The following is a 24,153-nucleotide window of genomic DNA, read 5'->3' on the forward strand; positions in this document are numbered from 1 at the left end:
ACCAAGTGAAGCCCAGGTAAATGAATGCAAAGGTGTGTCTAAGAAGTGACCCATTTCTTTGTAAAGCTTTTTGCTCGGTGCCTGCACATAAAAGGCACTTAAAAATGCTTATTTCCTTCTTTCTTTCCTTCCAAGTGAAACCAGATGTGAATGCAAAGTGTATACAAGAAATGGCCCATTTTCTGGGTTGCAGTTAATAAATAGCGATGTTAGCCAGAGCTCTAGACGAGGCAGGGCATCACATGACCACAAAGATCCCTTAAGACTCTTGATACTAGGAGAGAAGCAGTGGGTATGGGTGGGGCAGGAGCTTCCAAGGAGCTGGGGGTAGGAGCAGAAAAGGGGTGGGAACTGATAGATATTGATACACAAGGAATAAACCCACAGCAGCCCAGGCCCTGAAAAGCAAGGACAGAAGGAAATGAGGCCATGGGAAAAAACAACTCAGGGAACATTGAACAAACAAGTCAAGTCTCATGTCTCAGATGCTCACCTGGATGTATGTGCATGCATGTCCCCAGCTAGCCAAGGGTGTACTGAGAGAGAACACCCAAACAGGCAGAGTCTGACAAACCCATTCCTCCCATGTGCCTCTTCCCAGGGATTCTGGAGAGAGAGACAGATGTCAACTTTCCTGACATCGGCAAACAGTGGTGCCAAAATGTACTTGGAGCTGAACATGGAACACATGGAGGGCGAGGGAGGGGGAAGTAAAAGGGACACCAGAGAATGGGGGAAGAGAAGTCTGCTTCAGTACAGCTTTAAGGAAAACACTTACATGGAAATTTCCATATGAAACATTAGACCATCTAGATCAGCCCTTTGCTAGTGAAAAAACTGAGGCCCCAGAACAGGGGAATGAATGGCCTTAGCTCAAGGTCATACAGTGGCAGAACTGGGGCCAAGAACCCAATTTTCCTGCTGTCATCCCAGGTTCTGACCCTCAGGGGATGCCAGGAATACACTGTGCTGTCCTCAAGGGACTCACAATCTCATAGGGGGAAAGATATATACATGGGTAAGTGTAAGCAAGACAGGGTGAGCTTATGAGTACAAAAGAGAGGGCCAGGCAAAGTCCTGGGAGAAATTGCCACTTTCATGGAAGGCTTTCATACATGTGAGAGCACGGAGAGAGAAAGGGGGCAGATAAAAATGGGAAACCAGGTACCAGACTGGACGAAGAGCCTAGAATGCCAGGCTAAGAAACTGGTTTTGTCCATAATCTGCCCTTTGCACTGATGTGGGCAAAGGGGGTGTAGTAGTGAGGACAGACTGTACTCTCACAAGGGTAGTGAATATTTTTGAAGTGAGAAATGCTGGTTGTGCCTTCTTGTTTTTTCTTGGTTTGGGGGGGAGGAGGGAAGTAATGATGGTGTTGAAATGTAGGCAGAGCAATCCACCCTCCCAGCCTGCCAGGTAACAGTAAGAATGCTTCTGGATTGTCGTTGAATGCCCCTTCTACAATTTCAATTCAAACTCACACAAATTAAGTGTATACTGTGTAGAGGGCTGTAAAGATACAATAAGAATCCCTGCTTTCATTCTAATGGAATGGAGTAACCATATATACCAGTAACTATAAGGAGTGAAGAAGGGCAGAGAAGAGATGGGGACAAAGTGCATTGGGAATCCTTAAGGAGAAATAGCAGCCCCACTGGGCTTCCGTTTCCTGATGATGGGCACTTTCACAATTCTCACAAAATGACAAGTTTTTAGAGCTAGAAAAGACTTTAGAGATCATCTAACCCAGCTCTCTCATTTTACTGAGAAATGCAGAGGGAAAATGACATGACCCAAGTCACACTGTAATTAAATAGCAGACAAGACTTTTAACTCTACCACACTAAACTCATCTCCCCATGACATCCTAATGTTTTATACAGGGCTAAAGGTTTGATCTCCATTTTACAGATTGGGACACTGAGGCCATACTGGAACTCGGGTCTTCTGACTTACAGCCCAGAAGTCCTTGGTTTCCACAGGATGTTCTGGTCCCAGTGACTCTCAATGACTGTCACAGCCCCCAGTCCCTTTTCTAATCATAGCCCCTAAGTTTCCAGGTCAAGGGAACAACAGGGGTCTCCTGGGCTTTGCTGCTGACTGTAGGAGACACTATTTAACTTCCCACCCCTATTCCTTTCCTCATTCAATAATGATCAAGTGCTGTCTGCTTGTCCATTACCACATGAACATAGTACTCCAGATGTGGCCTGACCATTGGCTACATCTGTAAAATAGGTATGATTATTCTTGACCTGTTGATCTGAGCCTAAAATTTCACGTCAGATGACTATGTCCAGATTATATTTGAAATTAACTTTGAAGAAAAGTTCAGTATAGTTTTGAACAGGGTCAATGTGGGAATTTGTTGGGTTGGGCTAAGCATATTTGTTATGAAAGTTTTTTATTATTGTTCAGAAGAAGGAATGTGAGGGAAAGATAAGTGTTTGTAAAAAATGAAAGAAAGTTTCAGTACTGTATGAGTGTAAAGGGGATAGATTATCATGTGTGTGTGTGTGTGTGTGTGTGTGTACACATATGTATTCTTGCATTATAATGTAAGCCCCTTGCCAGTGGGCACTGCTTTATTGATTGTATTGTAGTTCCAGTGTCTAGTACAGTGCTTGGATGTAGTAGGCACTTAAATGTTTTTGATTGAGTTCTGCTATAATAGTATTTCTGCTATTAAAATATGAGTTCTTCAAGGGCAAAAACTGTTTTATGCCATTCTTTGTATCCCCAGCACTCTAAGCATTTAATAAATGCTTGGTGACTGACTAACTGGAAAGACTGAGGGAGGAAGGAAAATTCATGTGTGGAACTGAGAAGGGAGAAGTTTCACAGTTAAAAAAGTTAGAAATAATAGTGATACTGTGTCTTCGGAGCTTCCTCATAGAATTTCGCACGGCATGGGTCAGGTACATTGGCTGTCAATCCTGGAACCAAGATGGTTTTTGTTTTGTTTTGTTTTGTTTTTAGAGCAGGGAGGGCGGGGCAATTGGGGTTAAATGATTGCCCAAGGTCACGCAACTAATAAGTTAAGTGTCTGAGGTCGATTTGAACTGAGGTCCTCCTGACTCCAGGGCTGGTGCTCTCTTCACTGCACCACCTAGCCACTCCTGACCAAGATGGTTTTTGTAAAGCCACAGAAATATCAGCTGCACCAAGTGGTCAACTGAGGTTCCATGGATGGGTTAGAGAAGCCATCTTGGAGCTAGGCAAGCCAGCGGAACCCAGGGTGACTTTTCTCTTTGGTCAACAACAATAACAACAAAAACATCCTCTAAGATTGTTAGGCAGACAAATCTACTTATTCTTTCTCTCTTTTCTCTTCTCTATCCTTTTTCCCATCTCAAATATATACATTCTCTCTCTCTCTGTCTCTCTCTCTCTCTCTCTCTCTCTGTCTCTCCTCTGTCTCTCTCTCTCTCTCCCCTCTCTCTCCTCTCCTCTCTTCTCTCTCCCTTTTCTCTCCTCTCCCCTCTTCTCTCTCCCCCCCTCTCCTCTTATTCCCCCCTTCTCCTCTCTCTCCCCCCTCTCTCTTTCTCTCTCTCTCTCTCTCTCTCTCTCTCTCTCTCTCTCTCTCTCTCTCTCTCTCTCTCTCTCTCTCTCTCTCTCTCTCTCTCTCTCTCTCTCTCTCTCACACACATACACACACACACCCCTACCTGCAGCCTCTGTCTCTCAAACCAAAATATCCTCCCACTCAACCTAAATCTTGACTGCCCATCTTTCTCTCTCTTAATACTTATGCTAGGAGACTGCCAACATTCATACTGATTCTCATTTAAAATTCCTAACCTTCCAATTCCTTTGCTTCCTTGAATCCCATGACTTACTCCTTCATTTTACCTCAGTCATACACAGGGATGATCACATATTAGAACTCATTACCCCCAAGAACTTTACTTCCTTAGAACTCTGACATTCCACTAACATTCCTCCTCCCCCTCTGCCTAACTCCTCCTAAACCTATTTTTTACTCTGTGAAGACTTCCAATATCACTGTTTCCCCTTACTTCATCAGGCTGTTATCACTGCCATGGCTTCACTTCTCTTCCTTCACTTCCAGTCTTGACTCAGTATTCAATCATTTTAACTCTCCATTCTCCTCTTCTCTCAAATCCCTCTCCCCCTTTTCATGTCACTGCTCATCTCTTGCCAGACCTCAGTCCTGGGTTACCCCCACCATCCAGCTCATTGACTGCTACTCATGGGTAATTGAATGGAGCTGGAAGAAATCTCACAACCTCATTTACTGAATTCATTATAAATTTGTATTATCCAGTTCCTATTGGGCCGTCACTGCAGCAAGGCAGTCCTTTTATCTCTCTTTAACTGATTCCTAATATCATCTTCCACAAAGGTATTGAAAACTTTCTCTTTCCTCAAGTCTCCCACACCTCTGCCCTTCAATCCCCTTCCCCCCCCCCCAGTTGAGGATCTTGCCCTTTATTCATCTTAGAAAATTGAGCCCATTCTATAGGACCTCCTCTTCTATTCTGTTCATCTCAGACTCCTTCACATTCTTCTCCATTTACTTCTCCCTCTCCACCCCCAGTTTCTAGTAAAGAGGTGGCCATTCTCCTTGGAAAGGCCAACCCTTCTACAGGTGCATTTGGTCTCATCCTATAATCTCCAGCAGATTATAACCTCATTAATCCCACACACACTTTCCTCTCATCCTCAGCCTCTCCCTATCTATTGGTTCCTCCCTCACTACCTTCAAACATGCCAATTAGAATTTAAATTCCATGTGAGTAGTGATTGTTTCATTCTTTATATTTGGATCCCCAACCTCTACCACAGTGCCTGTCGAATGGTAGATAATAAATGCCTGCTGATTAATTGACTCGTTCCTTTAAAAAAAAAAATTCCACCTGATGTGATCTCCTCTTGGAATATTCCTATAACTCTCCTGCCTTTCACAGCTAAACTGATTACCTCTACTTTCTTACCTCCCGCTGACTTCTCAATACCTTGCAGTATGCCTTCCCATCCCACCACTCCACAGAAACTAGTGTTGCTAAAGTTATCAATGCTCTTTTTTAAATAAATTTTTTTCAAAAATGACATCTGACTCTTCTCCCCACCTCCCTTCAGTGAGAAAGCAAGAAAAAGAAAATTCCCCCATTATAAATATGTATGGTCAAGCAAAACGAATGACCCCATTGGGAGTATCCAAAAAAAATATGTCTCCATTTACACTCTGAGCCCATCACCTCTCTGTCAGCAAGTGGTATCCTCTTTCATCACGAGTCCTCTGGAACAGTGGTTGGACATTGTATTGATTAGAGTTGCTAAGACTTTTAAAGTTGTTTATCTTTACAATATTATTGTTGTATAAATTGTTCCCCTGGTTCTGCTTACTTCATTTTGTGTGAGTTCATACACATCCTCCCTAGTTTCTCTGAAACCATCCCTTTCATCATTTCTTATAGCACAATGGTATTCCAGCACATTCATATATCATAATTTGTTCAGCCATTCCCTAGTTCTACAGAGTTTCTGTAGATATTTTTGTACATATGGGTCCTTTTCCTCTTTCTTAGTTCTCTTTGGGGTTACAGATCTGGTAGTGGTATCACTATCAATGTTCTTTTAAATGCTAATGACCTTTTCTCAGTCCTCATCCATTTTTTTTAAACCTCTTTGTGACTTCTGGCAGTTTTAACAAACCCTTCTCCTGCATATTCTCTCCTGGTTCTCCTGCCTGTGTCTCTGTTACTGGATGATCATTAAGGCATCATTCCCTACCTGTGGGTTCAGTCCTGGATCCACTGCATATCATAGGCTTGTGGGATCACAAGTTAGGAAGAGCCTTGAAGAGTATCTACCCCAATCCTTTCATTCTACAGATGAGGAAAATAAGGCCCATAGAGGGAAGTGATGCATGATCACACAGGTTTTAAATAGCAGAACAAAAGTTCAGATTCAAATCCTTTGCCTCCAAATTCAGCATCCTTCCCTACCTTTTTCCTCAAGTTCAATGATCCTTTCTATGCAGATGCTTTACAAATTTGTATATCCAAACCTTATCTCTTGTCTGCCTTCCTGTCTTACCTTACCATATGCCAGCTGGATATCTCCTCCTGGATAGTCCATCAGCATAATCTTACTAAGAAACAGAAATAATACACATACCTCCCCCGCCTTCCCATTTCCCTATATCTGTTAAGGGCACTACGTTCTTTTAGTCACTCAGATTCTTCACTCTCCCTTTCCCTCTTCCTCACTTATTATATACAATTAGTTGCCAAGTCTGGTCAATACTGCACAACATTTCACATCCATTTTCTTCTCTTCACTGATGCACCCACCACCTCGCCCCTATTCCCACCTCTCAGGTACTGATCACTTCTCACCTGAATTAGAACAGTAGATCCCTAATTAATTTCCTTGCTTTCACTGTATTCCTCTTAACATAGCTGCCAAAATAATCTTCCTAAAGCACAGGGCTGGCCACATCACTCCCTCAAGAACTCTCAGTGCCTCCCTATTTCCACTAGGATAAGATAGACGCTCCTCTGAGTGCTGTACCTGATTAGTAGAAGGGGAGTTTTCTTGATTTCTCCCTAGTTTTAGTGCCTTTCCACCTCATATTATCTTGAGTTTACTTATCTGTTTTCATGTATTCCTCAGTACAATGTAAGCTCCTTGAGGCCAGGGGCTATGTTTTGTTTTTGTCTTTCTGTCCCCAGCACAATGTCTTACAATATGGTGAACTCTTAACATTTGTAGAATTAATGGGATTCAGCTTCTCTGGGCCTCATTTACCTCCTCTGTCAAAGGTGCTCTCCCTCCCATTTGTACTTTGGACTTTGTGGGCTCTCTGGGCTTTGATCCCAATCCTTCTTTCTTCCAGCTCCCTTTTGTATGTCGTCTTGCCTTGTTAGATTGTAAGCTTCATGAGGGTAGGAACTGTCTTCTTTGTTTGTATTTGTGCCCTCACCACTTATCACAGTGTAGGGCACTTAGTGAGTGCTCAATGAATGCTTGTTTTAGGGCCTTGTTGCCTTTCCTTTCCAGCTCTAGATCAATGACTGTGCCTTGCCCAGCTTGGGTCCTGCCTCTCCATCTCCTCTCTCCCAGAGCTCTCCACGTTAGGACTCACGACTATCCAGCACTCTGTGTTGAGTAATTAATAAAATCACCAACACAGATACTGAACCTTGGGGTGTAAGGAGAATTTAGCTGGTCAGAGAGAAGGTTGTTGGGGGGGGTAGGAAATGAGGGAGTTTTGTTTCTTTTGTCTCCTGTCTCCAGGGTGGGGGGCAGGGCCATCGTCAGGGAGGGAGTTGTCAGTGGAAGGATGTGAGCAAGAACAAAGGTGGGGGGAGGAGCCATCACGTACTGCAAGATTTGGGGAAGGAGAGATCTCTGTGGGGGCCAAAGCGGTCAGGGCAGCTCTCCAGCCAGCCTGGACCAGACTTGGTGAGCCTCTGTCCCTTTGTGAACTTTGCCTTCCTCCCCTGTGAAATGAGGACAAACTCCTGCTCTGCATCCTTTCTGGTGGTCTTGTGAAGCGGTGATGAGAGAACAGATGGGAAAGCTCTGGGTTGATGTGAGACTTACCATTATTAGAGGTCCAGGAAGACCTGACTCCTCCTCCTTTTCTTTCATAAATGAGTATTCTTACTTGAGCCCTGAGCCCTCACGCAGATGGGGCTCGTCTCTGCTTCCCATGGGGCAGTCAGCCCAGCCTGACCTAGGAACCAAGCACAGCTGCATCCCTGGCTGGGGTGTGGGGGAGGGGCAGCAGGTGGCTCCAGTGATCCTCCATAAAGGAAGCCCATGACAGCTTTCCTAAATGTGCTCATCTCTTCTCTTCCAGGGCCTGAACTGTTTGGGTATTAATCCCTCTCTGTCCAGTTTGCTTAGCATGCTACTGAACTTTGGGACAGACAGAGATGTTAGCAGAGCTGGTCTGTGTCCCTGTGAAAACAGGACCCCAGGGATTGTTTCAGAGGAACAAGCTGCTAGCACATCATCATTATACTAGCCACCATTTCTGTCCTGCTTCTGCATTACAAAGCACTTTTCTTATGAGGTAGGCAAAGAAAAGATTATTATCTCTAGTCTTAGAAGTGAGCAAAAAACTTTGGAAGTCTTAACAATAATAATAATAGTTAGCATTTATGTAGAGAGCTTTTGGGTTTGCAAAGCACTTTATAAATATTCTTGTTTGGTTGTTACAACAACCCTGAGAGGTAGGTGTTCTTATTATCTCCATTTCGTAGATAAGGAAACTGAGGCTGCCCAGGGTTATTAAAGTGGTTTGCCCAGGGTCACACAGCTAGTGTCTAGGGCTAGATTTGAACTCAGGTCTTCTAAATTCTAGCTCCTACATTTTATCCATTCCACTACCTCGCTGCAATGACCATTCATTATTCTAGAGGACCAATCATGACCATCTCCTGACATGAGAGGTAATGTGCTATGCAGAATGAGGCATATTTTTTTTAATATAACCAGTGAGGGAATTTGTTTTGCTTGACTACGTATATTTGTTACAAAGATTTGTTTTTGTTTTTCTTTTTTAGTAGGGGGGAGGGGTGACAGGAAGACAAATAGAATTCTGGTAATTAAAAATTTTTAAGTGAATGGCATAGGCGGGATTTGAACTCACACCTCTAAAGTTCTGTTCACTATGCCACTGAGTAGAACCCAGATCTCCTGCTTTCCAGATGAGTGTTTTCCCCCCTATATCCAGCAACTTCTCAGTGTGTTTGTTGAGCCTTCCTTCTCAGTTTCTCCTTTGTTTTGGGCACACTTGGCTGTATGGGTTAGGCTGACTCCTGCAGGTGGGGTCAGAGTGGGGAGAGGGACTTCCTGGGTGGAGCACAGGATGTGGGGGAGACTTCAGGGTTTACCCAATCTCAGGAGCCTTGTGGTAGTAGTATAAACAGTTAAGGAGAGGCCAGAGCCAGGCTCCCAGCCAGGGCAGCTGTTTCTCTGAAAGCCTTGTCACAGGGCCAAGAATGCTTCCATACTGATGGGCCGTGAATCGGACGTTTGTTCCTCAGCCCATGGTAAGTTTACTGGCCAGGGTACTTCAGGCTTTCCAGTCAGTGCCTAAAGGGCTGGAGCTGAGCAGAGTTTGTCAAAGGGATGAGACCTGGAAATAAATACTTTGTCACTGCCCCAAAAATCTCAAATCCTGCTTAGAATCAGGTTCAAATCCTAACCGTGCTCCTTGCTAACCTGTGTGATCCTAGGCTAGTGGATTCACTTCTCTGGATCTTCTCTTCGAATCTGCATTTGTAAAATTGGGGGGGGGGGGGGGGGAGAATTAGATGGTGTCTGATGTCTACATTCCAGGTCTACATTCATATGATCCCTGGCATGTGTTAATTGGGTCTCCTCTTGAAGCCTCCAGTAGTGGACAGTTCATTCCCTCCTAAGGCAGCCCATTCCAGTGTTAGACATCTCTGATTATTAGGAAGTTTTTCTTTATATTAAACTGAAATCTGTCTCCTTGTGATGTCTCTGTTGGACCTGGTTCTTGATTATTCAAAGGCAGCTATTACAGACCCTCCAAGTGTCCTCCTGACTCTTCTTCGGCTCAGTTCGTGCAGATGCACAGTCTGGTCTCCAGTGCCTTCCTCCCTAATTTGCTTCCTCCAGCGTTGGAGGCCTTCCTGGAGTTCCTCTCCCTGCTGCTGTCCTCACTGTCATCACCACCGCCTTCAAGGTTGGGAAGCCTGTCTTGGAAATCTCCAGTGTGCTTTTTACTCCTTGCTTGTTGCTAGGCAGCCAAAAATTTGGGGCTCATAGAGGAACTAAAAATACCTCCTATCCTACCTTGGAAGTCCCGGAAACTCCTCATCTTCTTGGCTCTGTAGAAGAGGGAACAGAGGAGATTCTGATCCTCTCACCCCACCCACCCCGAGTCAGCACAGTTGTCTTAAGGCAAAATGATAGATCCCATCAGAGATACTGGGTAAAGAGCTCCCTGCAGTGGGAAAGAAAGGAGGGAGAAAGCAATTATGAAATGCCTGCTATGTGCAGGCACTGTGCTAAGTGTTCACAAATATTATCTCTTTTGATCCTCAGGCAGGTGCTACTATTATCCTTACTTTACAGTTGAGGGAGCAGATATAGACCTAGGTTAAATGACTTGCCCAGGGTCACACAGCTAGTAAGTATCTGAGGCTGCATTTGAACTCTGGTCTTCCTGACCCCAGGCCCAGGGCTCTAGCTACCTCGGAGGGAGAGGAGTCTAGAGCAGTGGTTCTCCAAGTGTGGTACAGGGACTCCTGGACACTCCCCAAGACACTTTTAAGGGATCCACAAGGTCAAATCTAATTTATATAATATATATACATAATATGTATAAGACTATTTAGATAATATCATAATAAATCAATAATTTATATAATAATGTTTTAATTTCTAATACAGTTAATATCAAGATGACATCATAAAAGGTTGTAGAGGAGACCATCTCCTCAGCTGACCTAGCTCAGCATCTCTACCACCTTTCACATCTTCAAAAAGAAGTGCAGGGGTCCTTTTCTGCTCTAAATAATTGTCCTACCTTCAAAAGTGAAAACAATCAGCTTTCCTTTCTTTTAATAATCTTTGTCGGGTTATTTACAATTGCTTTTTTGTGTTGTATTTTGCTTAGCTATTTTCATGCAATATGCTTTCTTGGTTTTTTGTGTTTCTTTGTTTTGTTAAAACAACAAAAAGGGACCTTTGCTGATGTCACCATTCTTCTTGCAGCAAAACACTGGGCATTGAAGGCAGACTAGACAGGATCTGCCTGAAATAATCAGGGGGATCAGAATGGACTGGGAACAGGACACCAGCTTCTAAATAGAAGTCGTGGGAAAAATCCTCTGACCTGAATTGCTTTAAGAAACTTAAAAAAAAAATACACACACAAAAACAAAAAGAGACTTGGGCTTCTCTCTCCCTCCCAAGCCTGTACTGACTGGGGCCAATCAGATGCCAACCAGGAGCCTTGGGCAATATGTGAAGACTCAGTGGGGTATCCCTTTCCACACCTGCACTGAACCTGTGTCATTACCCCGTTTCAATGGGCTGAGTCCCACCTTCCCTCTCCCACTTTATTTGTCCAGCTGCTCCACTCTGAGGGGTTGGAAGAAGATTCTTGATCCTGCCCTTGGGAGGCTCAGAATATGGTTAGAGATGCAACATACCCACTCAGAACACTTGAATGCTGTAGGAGTTCAGAAAAGGCTTTGATAAGTACTAATGAGAGACTAGTAAAGTCTCGTGGGATGTCAGAGCAGGAAGGGGCCTTAAGAGAATGCTCAGTCCAACCTCTCATTTTGCTGATTCAGGCCTAGAAAGAGGAAGGGACTTGAGTAAGGTCACACAGTGACTTTTTGCCAGAATCAGAACCTATAGACGTTTGTCCTCTAATTACTCCCACGGATGCCTGGGATGGGGAGAGACTTCCTGTGAGTCAGGAATGTTCGTGACCAAAGAAAGCTGGGGCAGATGGAGAAAGCAGCCTGGTACCCATGTGCAGATAGTTTGGGGGCTGATGGAGGGGGTAGGGGGAGAATAGGAATTAAAAGTTTCTCAAAAAATGAGCATTCATGATGGGGGGGATGGGATGGAAGAGATAACAAGAGGACTCGGGAATGTGTCATAAGAAGGCATTTGTGGGAGGAGAATGAATGGACTACATAAGTTCCCTTGAGTGACAATCCTTAACTCCCTGTCCAGGCAGAAGGACCACAATGAACCCTCAGGAGCCAGCAGTCTGAGATGAGACAGAACTCTACTTCCCAGGAGCCCTGGGATAAGAGAAGAAAGAAAACAGCCTTTTGCCTTATATTGCCCCCCAGCCTCATGGACTTTGTCCTTGAGGTATCATTGAGGACTCTATAATCTTTCTTAGGTACACAGTCCATCCATGCAATTCATAGCCTCTCCAGTCCCCCTCCTCATCCTGTGTGATTCTTACCCAAAGAGGTTCTTCTCAATGTACTAGAGACCTCCCTTTTTTAGTATCTCCAGGAAACTGCTGTAACTATCCAGCTGTTGTCTCGTTGGGGCCATGCATGACTGGCCCACCTTTTTTGCCTGGTCACATAAGAAGGAAGAATATAAATAAATATTCACTAGACTGTTACTGTACTTTATTACTCATGATTACACACCTAAATCCTGGGGGGTTGAGGAAAGGGATTTTGGTAGTGACTCAGGTAGGTGGAGTAAATCTAGGAAGCCCTGGTTGGCGGGGGGGGAGGAGATGATGCTTTCATAGAACCATAGATTTTAGAAGTAGAAGTAATTTGAAGGATCTTGCTTAACCCCATTATATTAGAGATGATTTCCAAGGCCTGGATGGGGAGAAAATTTTCCTCCTCCCTCTAAACTCTGCTAAAAGTTTAGAGAAGGAGAAAACCTGTGTTTGCCTAGGCAATGATAAGGAAATTGGCTTTTTTTTTCTTTTGCTCCTCCCCACTTTTGGACTTTGACCCATAGGAGCCTGTTTTATATTTTGTCTTGGTGCCAGGGCCCTACCCAATAGAAACTGGGAGCTCCTCCCTTTGTCCACATTCTGGACAAGTGGTCCAGAGCCTTGGGGTCTAGGGCACAAGAGATGAAAAGCATCCTTTGGTTGGAATAGATGTCTTATTTAGGATGAGGGCAGTGCTCAGGTCAATATCGTGTTGTATGATACAGAAATCTTCTCTCTTAAAATCCCAGTCTCTCCTTGCTTCCAGGAGCAGAACCCTAGGACAGGGCCAGTTTCAGTGGGAATACCTGGGTCTCAGCCTGAGCCAAGCTCCCACCCCACAGGGCAGCCAGGACATTCCTTTTTAGTGACTCAAGCCCCTCAGTCATAGAAGCCAAGTGCTCCTGAGGGGCCCCTGGGCAATATGGACCATATATAGTCTATATGGACCTGGAGAGAGTCTGCTAATAATAAGAATAACCTTCTGCAGTGAAGAAGGGACAATGACCCTGGTCATATAAGTCATTAGCCTACAATGGGGGGGGGGGGGCATCCATTTAGAGCTAGAAAGTCCTGAGACATTTAGTCTCACCTCCTTATATTGCTGGTAAAGAAACTGAGTCCCAGAAAAAAGGAAATGACATGCCTAAAGGCAAAAGAGTAGTAAATTACAGAACTAGCTTTCCAACCCAGTCCTCCCGACTCCATGTACCATGTTCTTTATACAAGGCTGTGCTACAGCCTTTTTCAGATATTCCATCCACGAGCCTCCACCCTGGCTTATGAATATCCATTTCCAAAATACAAAATGTGAAGGATCCCTAAGGGGGAGGAAAGGGCAGGAAAATGATTTGTGAATCATAGTAATTCCCTGAGCATATATGGAAGTATTTAGCTTCCCTTTGCCCCCAGTGTTGTACATGCCTGAGCATTTGCAGGCACTTTCAGCAGTGCCTTGTGACATATAGGAAAAATGCAAGCTTATTAGCCCAGCATTCAAGAAGACCTTCCACATTCTGGTCCTGTCCTATCTTTCAGGAGTTCCAGGTTACTCCTACCCTCATCCTGCCCTCTTCCCATTGCCTAAGCCTGGAACACACTCTCTTTGTGTCTACCTGTTGAAACAATTTTCTTCCTTCTAGGTCCCACTCGTGAGTTACCTCCTCCACGAAACCTTCCCTGATTCACTCCCCAGTCAGCTTCCACACCTATTTCCCTAGAGCACTTTATCGGGACCTCTCCTTTGACCCCATCACATTCTATCTTATAATAAATTTATTTGAACATGCTGGATCCCCTCAATTACATTGTGAGTTCATTGAAGGTAGTTTTCAGTTGTTCAGTTATATCTGACTCATTATGAGCCCGTGGACCACAGCATACCAGGCCCTTCTATCCTTCACCATCTCTGTCTCTCCAATTTCATGTTCATTGTTTCTATGACACTATCTATCTCAGTCCCTTTTCCTTTTGCCTTCAATATTTCCTGGCTCTTTTCCAATGAGTCTTGTCTTCTTATTATGGCCAAAGTATTTAAGCTTCAGCTTCAGTATTTGACCTTCCAATGAATAATATGAATTAATTTCTTTAAGTATTGACCAGTTTGGTCTCCTTGCGGTCCTCTCAAAAGTCTTCTCCAGCACCATGACTTAAAAGCATTGATTCCGTGCACTCAGCTTTCCTTATGGTACAACTTTCACAGTCGTAAATCACTACAGGAAAAACCATAGCTTTGACTACGTGGACTTTCATTGGCAAGGTGATGTCTCTGCTTTTTAGTATGCTGTCCATGGTTGCCATAGTTTTCCTTCTGAGGGGCAAATGTCTTTAAATTTCATGGCTGCAGTCACTGTCTGCAGAGGTCTTTGAACCCACCTTAAGGTTAGGGACTGTGTCAATTCCCCTGCCCCATAGGAAACTCTTCATGTTTATTGAGTGAGACATACATAGGAAGGGAACTGGAAAGAAATCATAAAGAAATCCTTGGAACAACTGGACTTGTCATTGTATATGTGCCCACTGCTATGAAAGTGGTGTGCTAGAAAGGGGCAGCTTGAATAATGAGCAGAATCAATCTAGGTTATCTGAGTAAAGACTGTAGTCAGTCAGCAGGCATTTGTTAAGCACCTACTGTGCTTAACATTGTACACAAATAGAAGTATATATTTCCTTCCCTCAAAGACTGATGCTCTTCTGTCTAGGAAGGCAAGTGCATTTCCATGCCCTGGCTTATGTTAAACCCTTTCCCCACTTTTCTGCCTTCATAAATACATTAAAATTTCCTGTCATGAATTGGGTGCTTTGTCCTCCTTTCAAGTCTTTGGTTCTTAATGCATAATGGCAGCCCCATCAATAGTTTCTAAAAGCAACTGGGGGAGCCCTGACGTTTAAGGAAGGACAGTCAGACCCTCTCATGGTTCAACCCTTAGGACCGCTGTTGGCTAAAGAATCATGGAGTATTTTGAGAGCTGGATGACATTTTAGAGAGGGTTTAGTTCAGGGCCTTCATTTTAAGAAATAGAGGCCCAGTAAAGGAAAGGGACTTGCCCGAAGTCATACAGCAACTTATTGGGAGAGAGAGAGAGCTAGAACTCTTATTCCCACTTCAGGCATAGGGGATAGTCTATGCCGAGATGGGGAACCTGCAGCCTTGAGGCCACATATGGCCTTCTAGGTCCTTGGGTGCAGCCTTTTGACTGAGTGTAAATTTTACAGAACAAATCTTTTTATTAAGGGGATTTGTTCTGTAAAGTTTGGACTCAAAGGGCCACACTTGAGGACCCAGAAGGCCACATGTGACCTCAAGCCTGCAGGTTCCCCACCCCTGGCCATCAAATGTCACATTCTGGTCTCTAGACCAGTTCCAAGGGAAGGGTACTGAGCCTGGAGTTAGGAAGACCTGAAGTTAAGAATTCAGACACTTCTTAGATGTGTGACCCTGGGCAAGTCACTTAACCTTTGCCTGCCTCAGTTGGCTCAACTGTAGAATGGGAATAATAATCTAATTCCTAGGGTTGTTGTGAGTCTTAAATGAGATAATATTTGGAGAGCACTTAGCACAATGCTTAGAATACAAGAGGTGCTTAGTAAATGCTTTTTTCCTTCTTTCCTTCCTTCCATATCTGGACCTCAGTTTTCTCAACTCTAAAATCAAGAGTTTGAAGTAGGTGATCTCTAAGGATCATCCTGTGATGAAAATCTGTTACCCGTGTTTCCCCCATAATAAGACCTATCCCTAAAATAAGCCCTCCCCTTACTGTGTAAGATTCCTCTAAAATAAGCCCTCCCCCGAAAATAAGCCCTATTGAGATTGCTACTGTAGTGAAGGTGATCCCCTGCGCTACACGCTACATTACGGTACCCTCTGTATGCACCGTCACCCCCCCCGTGAAACGCACGCTGCGCTCTGAGCTGCATCCAATCAGAGCTGCAGCAGTGAGCGCGTCATCCTGTTCTTCCCCAGTGATTTGCTTATTGAATAAAGGTACATATTTTTGTTCATATTTACCTGTTTATTAAAATTGCTGTCAATGTTCATTAAAATAAGCCCTCCCCTGAAAATAAGCCCTCTGGTGTTTTTCTGTCCAAAAAAATTAATAAGACAGTGTCTTATTATCGGGGAAACACGGTATTCACAGATATCAAGTGACTTGCCCACAATGACAAGAGTTAGTGGTAGAAACTCCAACCAGAATCCAGGTCCCTTGGTTCATAGGATGGGGTTGTTTCCTTAGACTGATTCTTTTCTTTCCACCTCTTTCTTGACTTCTGACCCAGAGACCTACACTGTGCTAATATGTCTGGCTTTTTTCCTGTTTCCCTCCCTTACCTAGGTTGGCAAGATGTCAGGGAAGGAGGGAGTACAGAAGAAATGGGCAGCCTTGAAGGAAAAGCTGGGGCCCCAGGATGGGGACCCCACAGAAGCCAACCTGGAGAACGCTGAGCCTGAGCTATGCATCCGCCTCCTGCAGATGCCCTCTGTGGTCAACTATTCTGGGTTGCGCAAGCGTCTGGAAAGCAGCGATGATGGCTGGCTGGTGCAGTTCCTGGAACAGAGCGGCCTTGACCTGCTGCTGGAAGCCCTGGCCCGGCTGTCGGGCCGGGGTGTGGCAAGAATCGCTGATGCCCTGCTGCAGCTCACATGCATCAGCTGTGTGCGGGCCATCATGAATGCCCACCAGGGGATAGAGTACATCCTGAGCAATCAGGGCTATGTGTGCAAGCTCTCAGAGGGTAAGGGCTAGCTGCCACCATTGAGCGGCTGGCCAGGGAGAAGGGGACAACGGCCTGGGAGGAACTGGGCAGTCAGCTCCAAATGTGGCTAAGCCTGGGAAGGAACAGTGTGGTGGCAGTGAAAAAAAGGACTGCTTTATTATTGACATCTCCAGTGTCGGGGATCCTGGGTTCAAATTCTCATTCTGCCATTAACTAGATATGTGATCATGGGCAAAATGCATGACCTAGGGAGGAGGAAGGAGAGAGAGGGAGAGAAAATTTAGAACTTAAAAGCGTATGAAACTGAATGTTGTAAACTAAAAATAAATAATTTAATTTTTTCTAAATGCATGACCTATCTAGGCCTCAGTTTCCCTCCCTATAACATGGGAATTAAAAGGTTAAATCACAATTAATTCATTAAAATTAATTAAATTAAATTAAAATCACAAGGGTTACTATACAGAAAGTCCTTTAAAAAACTTAGAACACTACATAAATGAGAGTTACTTGTGTTTCACCTTCTTTAGTACAATACGGCCTCTTGGAACACGGTGAGTTTCCCATAATTGGAGGAATGAAAGTGAGAGCTGAAGGAGAATCTTATTCAGGTACAAGTGAGACTAGATAAATGCGCCATTCCAACTATGAGCATCTGTGAATCTGGAGGAGGAGATAGAGGAATTGGGCCCTGCCCTCACAGAGCTGATAGTCTAGTGGGGCAGAACAGGAAATATTCCTAGTAACTGCAGAAGCACAGACTTTGAGGCCTTGAAGGGAACACAGACAGCATCAAGTTCAGTCCCCTAATTTTACAGAGTAAGAAAGAGTCTGAAAGAGGATATGTGCTTGCCCAAATCTCAGACCAGGCAGACCAGGATAAGAACCTAGATCTCCTGACTCCATCTAGAGCTCCTTCCACCATCTAGCTGTCATAGCCATTCTTCATTAAAGTTAGACCCAGGGTTGTGTGGGCTTAGGGCAGAAAGAAGCTCCAGCTGGTGGAGATCAGGGAAGGCTTCCTGGATAAAGCAGCACTTGAGCTGGGCCAGAAAGAACTGGCAAGATTTTGACAGATGAAGTCAAGTGAAGGGTTGTGGGGAAGGAGCATGGCAGGCAAAAGGAATGGCACCAGTTAAGACTCAGAGTGGGAAAACGGAATGTGTTCAAGGAATGACAAGTCACCCAATTTAACTGGGGTAGAGGGTGCACATAGTAGGATGGTAGGATTTTAGAATTGGAATAGACTTTGGCAATCTACTAGCATAACCCATTTATCTTATAGATAAAGAACCCAGAGAGAGTGAGCGTCTTGCCCAATGCCACACAGATAGAAACACCAGAATTCAGATTTGGTTTGGGACCATGTTACAAAGGGCATCAAATGCTAAGCGCAGGAGTTTGGGTTTTGTTTTGTAGCAATAGGGAGCCAAGTAAAGATTTTGAACAGTGGAGGAACATGAGCAGAACCCGGCTTTTGGCAGTCAGGCACTGTGCTAAATGCTTTACAATTATTATCTTATTCATACCTCACAACAACCCTGAGAGGTAGGTGCTATTATTATCCCCATTTTACAGTTTAGAAAACAGAGAGGTAAAGGGACTTGCCCAGAGACACATAGCTAATAAGTGTCTGAGGCTGGACTTGAACTCAGGTCTTTCTGATTCTAGACCCAGAACCATATCCACTATGTCACCTAGCCGCCTTTGAGGAAAGGAAGATTATTATATATTATAGCATATTAGTCAGTAAAAAAAAAACAATAGAATGTAAAATTCCAGACCTTAGGAATCATTTATTCCACCTCCCATGATTTCACAGACAGGAAAACCAAGACTGAGGGAGGCTTCTCAGCCACTGGGCTCGAGTCAGTTTTCACAGCCAGATCGGAGGTGTAGGAGTGCTGGTGTAATTTGGGTCCCTAGCACAACTGGGGAGGGCCCTGAGGGAAGGAAGACCCTATCTGGATGGCCTCCACCAAGGCCCTGAATGCCCTCCCCTGAGTATCTGGCAAGTAGCAGAGGAAGCACCCTAAGTGCCCGTGGGTGTAGCCTGGCTCAGTGAGTTTCTATTCAGAACTTGTTCTTTCTACCCAAGTGCTTCAGAAAGCAGGTCAGAGGAAAAAAAAACCCACATACATGTGAAGTGCCTGAAACTGATGGGGTTGGAGGAAGACAAAGTCGGGTATCTGGCCTGCATCTATCAAAATAACAGCTGGTGCTGAGTTAAAAAAAAGAAAAAGCAGACACACTTACATGTGCCAGCAGGAAGAGAAAAATCCTTAGAGTGGCCTGGGTATTAATAGCCAGGGAACCTGGAGCTAATGGACCGAGGGTGAAGGTTCTAGGTCCTGAGGCTTCTAAGGATCCCCAGAACCCAGCCATGACTTCTGAAGTCAGTGTCAAGCCAAGGCACAGGACAGCTTATTGGAGGATTGGGATTTAAAACCCTAGAACAGTAAGACTGCTTATTATACCAGGAGAGGGCAAACTGGTTCCTCAAGAAAAAACACGGAATACACAGACCTGAAGATGGGTTCTAAGCCTTACAGAGAGAACAGCCTTGTGCTGACCCCATTGTGGGAGAGGAGCTAGAGTTCCAAACTTAGACCCCACCCTCAGGGAGCTCAGGGTTGTAAAGAGACAGAAAGAGCAGGACCCCCCCCCCCCTCCCGCCCCAGCCCAGCCCTTGCTCAGAGAATTTAGGGCCTAGGGAGAGAAAACACAGATGAGAATTAGAAAGAAATACAGAGCTCATGTGGCCTACATGGTGAACTGAGACAAGTCACTACCATTTTCTCAGCTAATGGTTCCTCATCTATTAAATGAGGTGTTGGATTCAGTGATCTCTAAGGATCCTTCCAACCATGGCCTTCTGAGATTCTTGAGTGGTTTAAACAGTAAATATTAAAGAAATTGAAGTCACGCAGAGTTCACTGTTGACTAAGGTAGTCAAGGAAGGGTTCCTTGTTTGGAGGGACCATGAATAATGGCATTTGGGGAAGGAAGAATACCTTTCATCTTCTCATCTCCTTTCTCTCTGCAGCTCTGGATACCTCTAATGTGATGGTCAAAAAGCAAGTGTTCGAGCTGTTAGCTGCCCTCTCTATCTATTCCCCCGAAGGCCACAAGCAAATTCTAGATGCCCTGGATCACTATAAGGTAAAATGGAGACAAAGTGCTGGCCCCCAGCATCCCAGAGGGAGCTTGGAAGTCACATTGATGCACACATAGCAAACTTAGAGGGCAGGAAACCTCCTATCTGGAATTCTGTGCTAACAAGAGACTTCCAGTCACTCACAAACACACACCACCGCTAGGCAGCCTTATGTACAGAGTCCAGGACAAGGGGTGGGGAAAAGAGCCAGAGAAAGAGGAAACGACAGCCTTTCCTTGGGAGAATGCCCAATCTTAGGAGGTGAGATTCAGTCCCAGTATGAGAGGGAGATGAAACTGTCCTCAGTGAGCCCCTAGTCTGAAAGGGGAGATGGGAGGGACATAAGTAAAGACTCCCTAACAATGTCCACAGAGACTTCCCGGCAGATGCTGAAGAATAGTGGCTGTCACTTCATGAAGCCATAGTTAGCAGGGCTCTCTGGGCATGGGAGGGAATGGGACCCAGCCAAGGGCTCTGATCTCCCTCTCTGATCTCTCTTTTGTCCCTTACATCCAGGTGGTCAAGAGTCAGCAGTACCGCTTCAGCGTAATCATGAATGAGCTGTCCAGCTCAGACAACGTTCCCTACATCATCACCCTGCTGAGCGTCATCAATGCCATCATCTTGGGCACAGAGGAGCTCAGGACCCGAACTCAGCTCCGGAATGAGTTCATTGGTAACCACTTCTGCCCCTTCTCCTCCCTTCCTGAGGAGAAAGTCAAAGCCAGGAAGGAAGCCTTGGCCCTGATCTCTCACTGAGAGATCAGGCATTTAACCCAATGATAAAAACAACTTGCCCCCATTTCTGTAACCCCCACAAAGCACTTGAGCCACAACAGCCCTGGAAGGGAAGGAAGAAAGGAATGCAGACACTACAGAGGAGGAAATGGAGGCCCAGAGAAGGGAAAGGACACACCGGGCTCACATGGCTAGTAAATGACTGAGCTTGGACTTGGAGTCAGCTCTTTGGACCCTAAATATCAATGCTTTTGAAAAATAGATTTTTTATTTATGAAATAAAACAAACATTTCCATAACATAATACACTAAAAAAGATGATTGTGCATGAAACTGCGAGTCTGCCGTGCACAACTTGCTACTCCTTCCAAATACACAACAAAATTGTCATGTAAGTTTCTTTTTTTTCTTCCCTGCCCCCCAACCTAGATATGTCCACCGTTAGACACAAATAGTTACATACGTGTAAAATTGTTCTACACATGCTTCTATTTATCAGTGCTTTCTGTGGATGCATTCAGCATCTTTATTCATATGTACCAGAGAAAATGAAGCAATTTCAATACTAAACCTATATGTACCAAATACTATAGTATCTAGATTTGTAAAAGAAAAGTTAAATGAATTACAGGTGCAGCTAGATAGCAGTACTACAATGGTAGAAGACCATTGCTTTTTAGTAATTGATGTTATTGAAATTCTTCCTTGTGGACTTAACCTTCCTGGTTATCTGTGTAATTGGTGCCCCTCTCCTTGATGTTCTGGGGACCCTCTACTGGCATCCTTACCTGTTACATAATCCTCCCATTCACCCTTTTAGGGCAAATAATCCCTGCATTCCTAAAACAAATTTTTACAAGCTTTACATATATTCTTTGGCCAACCTTGAGCACCAGGCCTCTGTCTTCCTACTCTAGGCATGCTTCACCATCCAGAGAAGCCTTGTCCCCTTTCAAAGCAAATCAAGCATCAACTCCACCTCAAACCATATAAGGAAACTCCACTGTGGGGTTTCTTTAGAATTCTTTAGAATTTCCTTAGAGGTGGAAAACCTTGCTACTCCCATTAGAGCAGAAGGTAAGAGCATGGTGTTGAGCCCCAGCTGTTGAAAACCAGTCTAGGAGCAAAGAAAGACAGCTAGTGTGAATTATTTGGTGTCTCCCCCAACCACACCGCAGGCACTCATCAATCAGAGGTGGAGGGAAAGATGGAAATGAAAGGGTATGGGCAAGGTATGTAGTCTTTAAGGCAAGGCAGCTCTTGAGAAGGTGGTGGCCTGGGAATTGTGAATTGGAGGGAGCTACCTAAGGTTGTTTTTGGTTTGCAGTTTTAATAGATACTTGGTTCAGTGGAAAGACTAGGTATTCCCCTACCCACACACCAAGGGTTAGTGGTCAGGAGACTAGGCTCAGGCCTTGTCTTTGTCCTTAGCTTGCTGCAATTCCTTCCCTTCTCTGGGCAAAATTTTCCTCATCTGTCAGATCCAGAATAACAGTCCTTTCTCTACCTTCCTCCCCATCACCTCTCATAGCAATTAAATAAATATAAAGCAGTGTTCATCTATTGATGTTGCTCTGCCAGCGCAAGATAATATACTCCTTCTTAACCAATGATAGTCACTGATCTATCTGACATAACAGGTGCAGTAATTGCTTTTGGTTTAATTTTCCCAGGTCTCCAATTGCTGGATATCTTAACCAAACTAAGGTAAGGTTCCTGTTTTCCCCATCCTTCACCCCTCTTCCTAACCCCAGCCCAATTCACTTTCAGATTTAAGAGTGTGTCCTCAAGGGGAGGCCAGGTAGCACAGCAAGTAAGAGCACCGGCTCCAGTGTTGAGAACACCTGGAGATCGAATCCCGGGCTCAGACACTTAGCACCCACCCAGAAACACCTGGCCGTGTAACCTTGAGCAAGTTACTTAACCCCAATTGCTTAGGGGCGGCCAGGTGGCTCAGCGAGTAAGAGTACTGGCTCCAGTGTTGGGACGACCTGGAGATCAAATCCTGGGCTCAGACACTCAGCACCACACCCAGAAATAACTGGCCGTGTAACCTTGAGCAAGTCCCCGATTGCTTAAAAATATATAAAAAAAAAGAGTGTGTCCTCAAATCTCCTTTAGGCTTTCTTCCTGCTCCATCCTCTTCCCATCCACCCCTTCCAAAACAGCTATCAGTGCAAAACCCCTCTGGGACTGGGTACTGAGGACAATCTTTGGAAAGCTCTTCCTTATCCCTCCAGCAGGGGGCACTGTGGCACTCTCAGCCTTGTATCCCATAAGGAGTCAGGAATAACAGGATCATAGATTTAGAACTGAAATAGAGTCCTCTCATTTTATAAGTAAGGAAACTGAGAACTAGAGAAGGAAGTGACTTGCCTAAGGCCCTACACATGCTAATAAGCAGCAGAACTTGGATTTCAACCCAGGTCCTCAGACTACAAAATCCAGCACTCTTTCTACCTCACTACATTGCCTCTGGTCATCATTCAGAGCAATCCATGCTATTAAGAAATATTTTCTTAATTATAACTAGAATCCCTTATTCAGGGGTTTACTAGGAAATGTTTAACAACTGGCTCTCCAACACACTTTTCATTTTAATCTGCATTGTTAACATTTTCTCCATCACTTTCTTAAACCTAGACAATCAACAAAACAACAATAATAATAATAGCTAGCATTTATATAGTGCTTAGTGTGTGCCAAGCACTTTATCAATATTATCTTATTTGATCCTCAGAACAGCCCTGGGAGGTATGTGCTATTACTACCTACACTTTACAGTTCAGAAAATGGAGGCAAAAAGCAGTAAAAATGACTTGCCCAAAGTCACGTGACTAGTAAGTGTCTGGGATCCGATTCAAACTTGGGTTTTGAGCCCAGCACTTTATCCACTGGCCACCTAACTGCCTTGAGAAATCAAATCCTGATTTGTAACATTTGCTCATTCCCAAGGTGCACATGCTCATACTTAAAATTTAAGATTTGGCTCTAAGAGATGGTAGTAGCTGTCTCCAGTGCACTTGTATTTGTGCTATAACTCAAGCCAACCTTTATTTGTTAAACTCACTGGCATGGGAAGTAGAACAGTAAATATCATCTCTGACAGATCTGTGATTTCATTCTCGTGAATGTTTCCTCAAGCCATGTAGGTTCACAACACATCCATGCCTGTCCATCTCCTGCCATATCCTTAGTGATGAGTCAGTGCAGACTCCCCATCTGAATTGAGCTATTGTTTGGATTAGTCATATAGTCTTATTTCACGTAATTATAGGGTCCCTCTCACTTGGCTTCACTAGAAGGGAATCAGACTCTCTTGGAAATGGTATCAGAGGCTTCTGTGCTACCTCATGAAATCCGTCTATTGTGCTCTTCAAGCAAAGGTGTGCTGGTAAATAACAACATAGCTTGGAGGAGGAAGGGAGGTACCTAGGACACACTTTTAAAGCTTAATCTGTATTAATAACAATTTATCCGTAACTTTCTTACATCTAGACAATCAACAAAACAATAAATCAAACCCTGACTTGTAGCATTTGCCAATTTCCAAGGTGTAAGTGTTCAAACTGACCATTTAACAGTTAGGTCTCTTGAGCCA

At 44.3% G+C, this 24,153-nt stretch overlaps 1 protein-coding gene across 7 annotated transcripts in view; it reads left to right on the top strand.

Annotated features, from left to right (window-relative positions):
- INF2 (inverted formin 2) overlaps positions 1–24,153 on the top strand; it is an 89,221-nt gene that overhangs the window by 23,379 nt on the left and 41,689 nt on the right. For 6 of the 7 annotated variants that reach the window (XM_069103828.1, XM_069103827.1, XM_069103825.1 and 3 more), the window contains exons 2-5: positions 16,276–16,675; positions 19,704–19,819; positions 20,331–20,490; positions 22,226–22,259. In XM_069103828.1, coding sequence (XP_068959929.1) covers positions 16,285–16,675; positions 19,704–19,819; positions 20,331–20,490; positions 22,226–22,259 — 701 coding nt within the window. In that variant the 5' untranslated portion in view covers positions 16,276–16,284. Of the gene's footprint in view, positions 1–7,834; positions 8,051–16,275; positions 16,676–19,703; positions 19,820–20,330; positions 20,491–22,225; positions 22,260–24,153 lie in introns of all 7 variants that reach the window. The other variant, XM_069103821.1, reaches the window with a different exon arrangement.

The sequence above is a fragment of the Petaurus breviceps genome, unplaced genomic scaffold, assembly GCF_028583685.1.
Source record: "Petaurus breviceps papuanus isolate PSGF00001 unplaced genomic scaffold, PetGlider_PUasm1.0 64, whole genome shotgun sequence".
Classification (NCBI taxonomy): domain Eukaryota; kingdom Metazoa; phylum Chordata; class Mammalia; order Diprotodontia; family Petauridae; genus Petaurus; species Petaurus breviceps.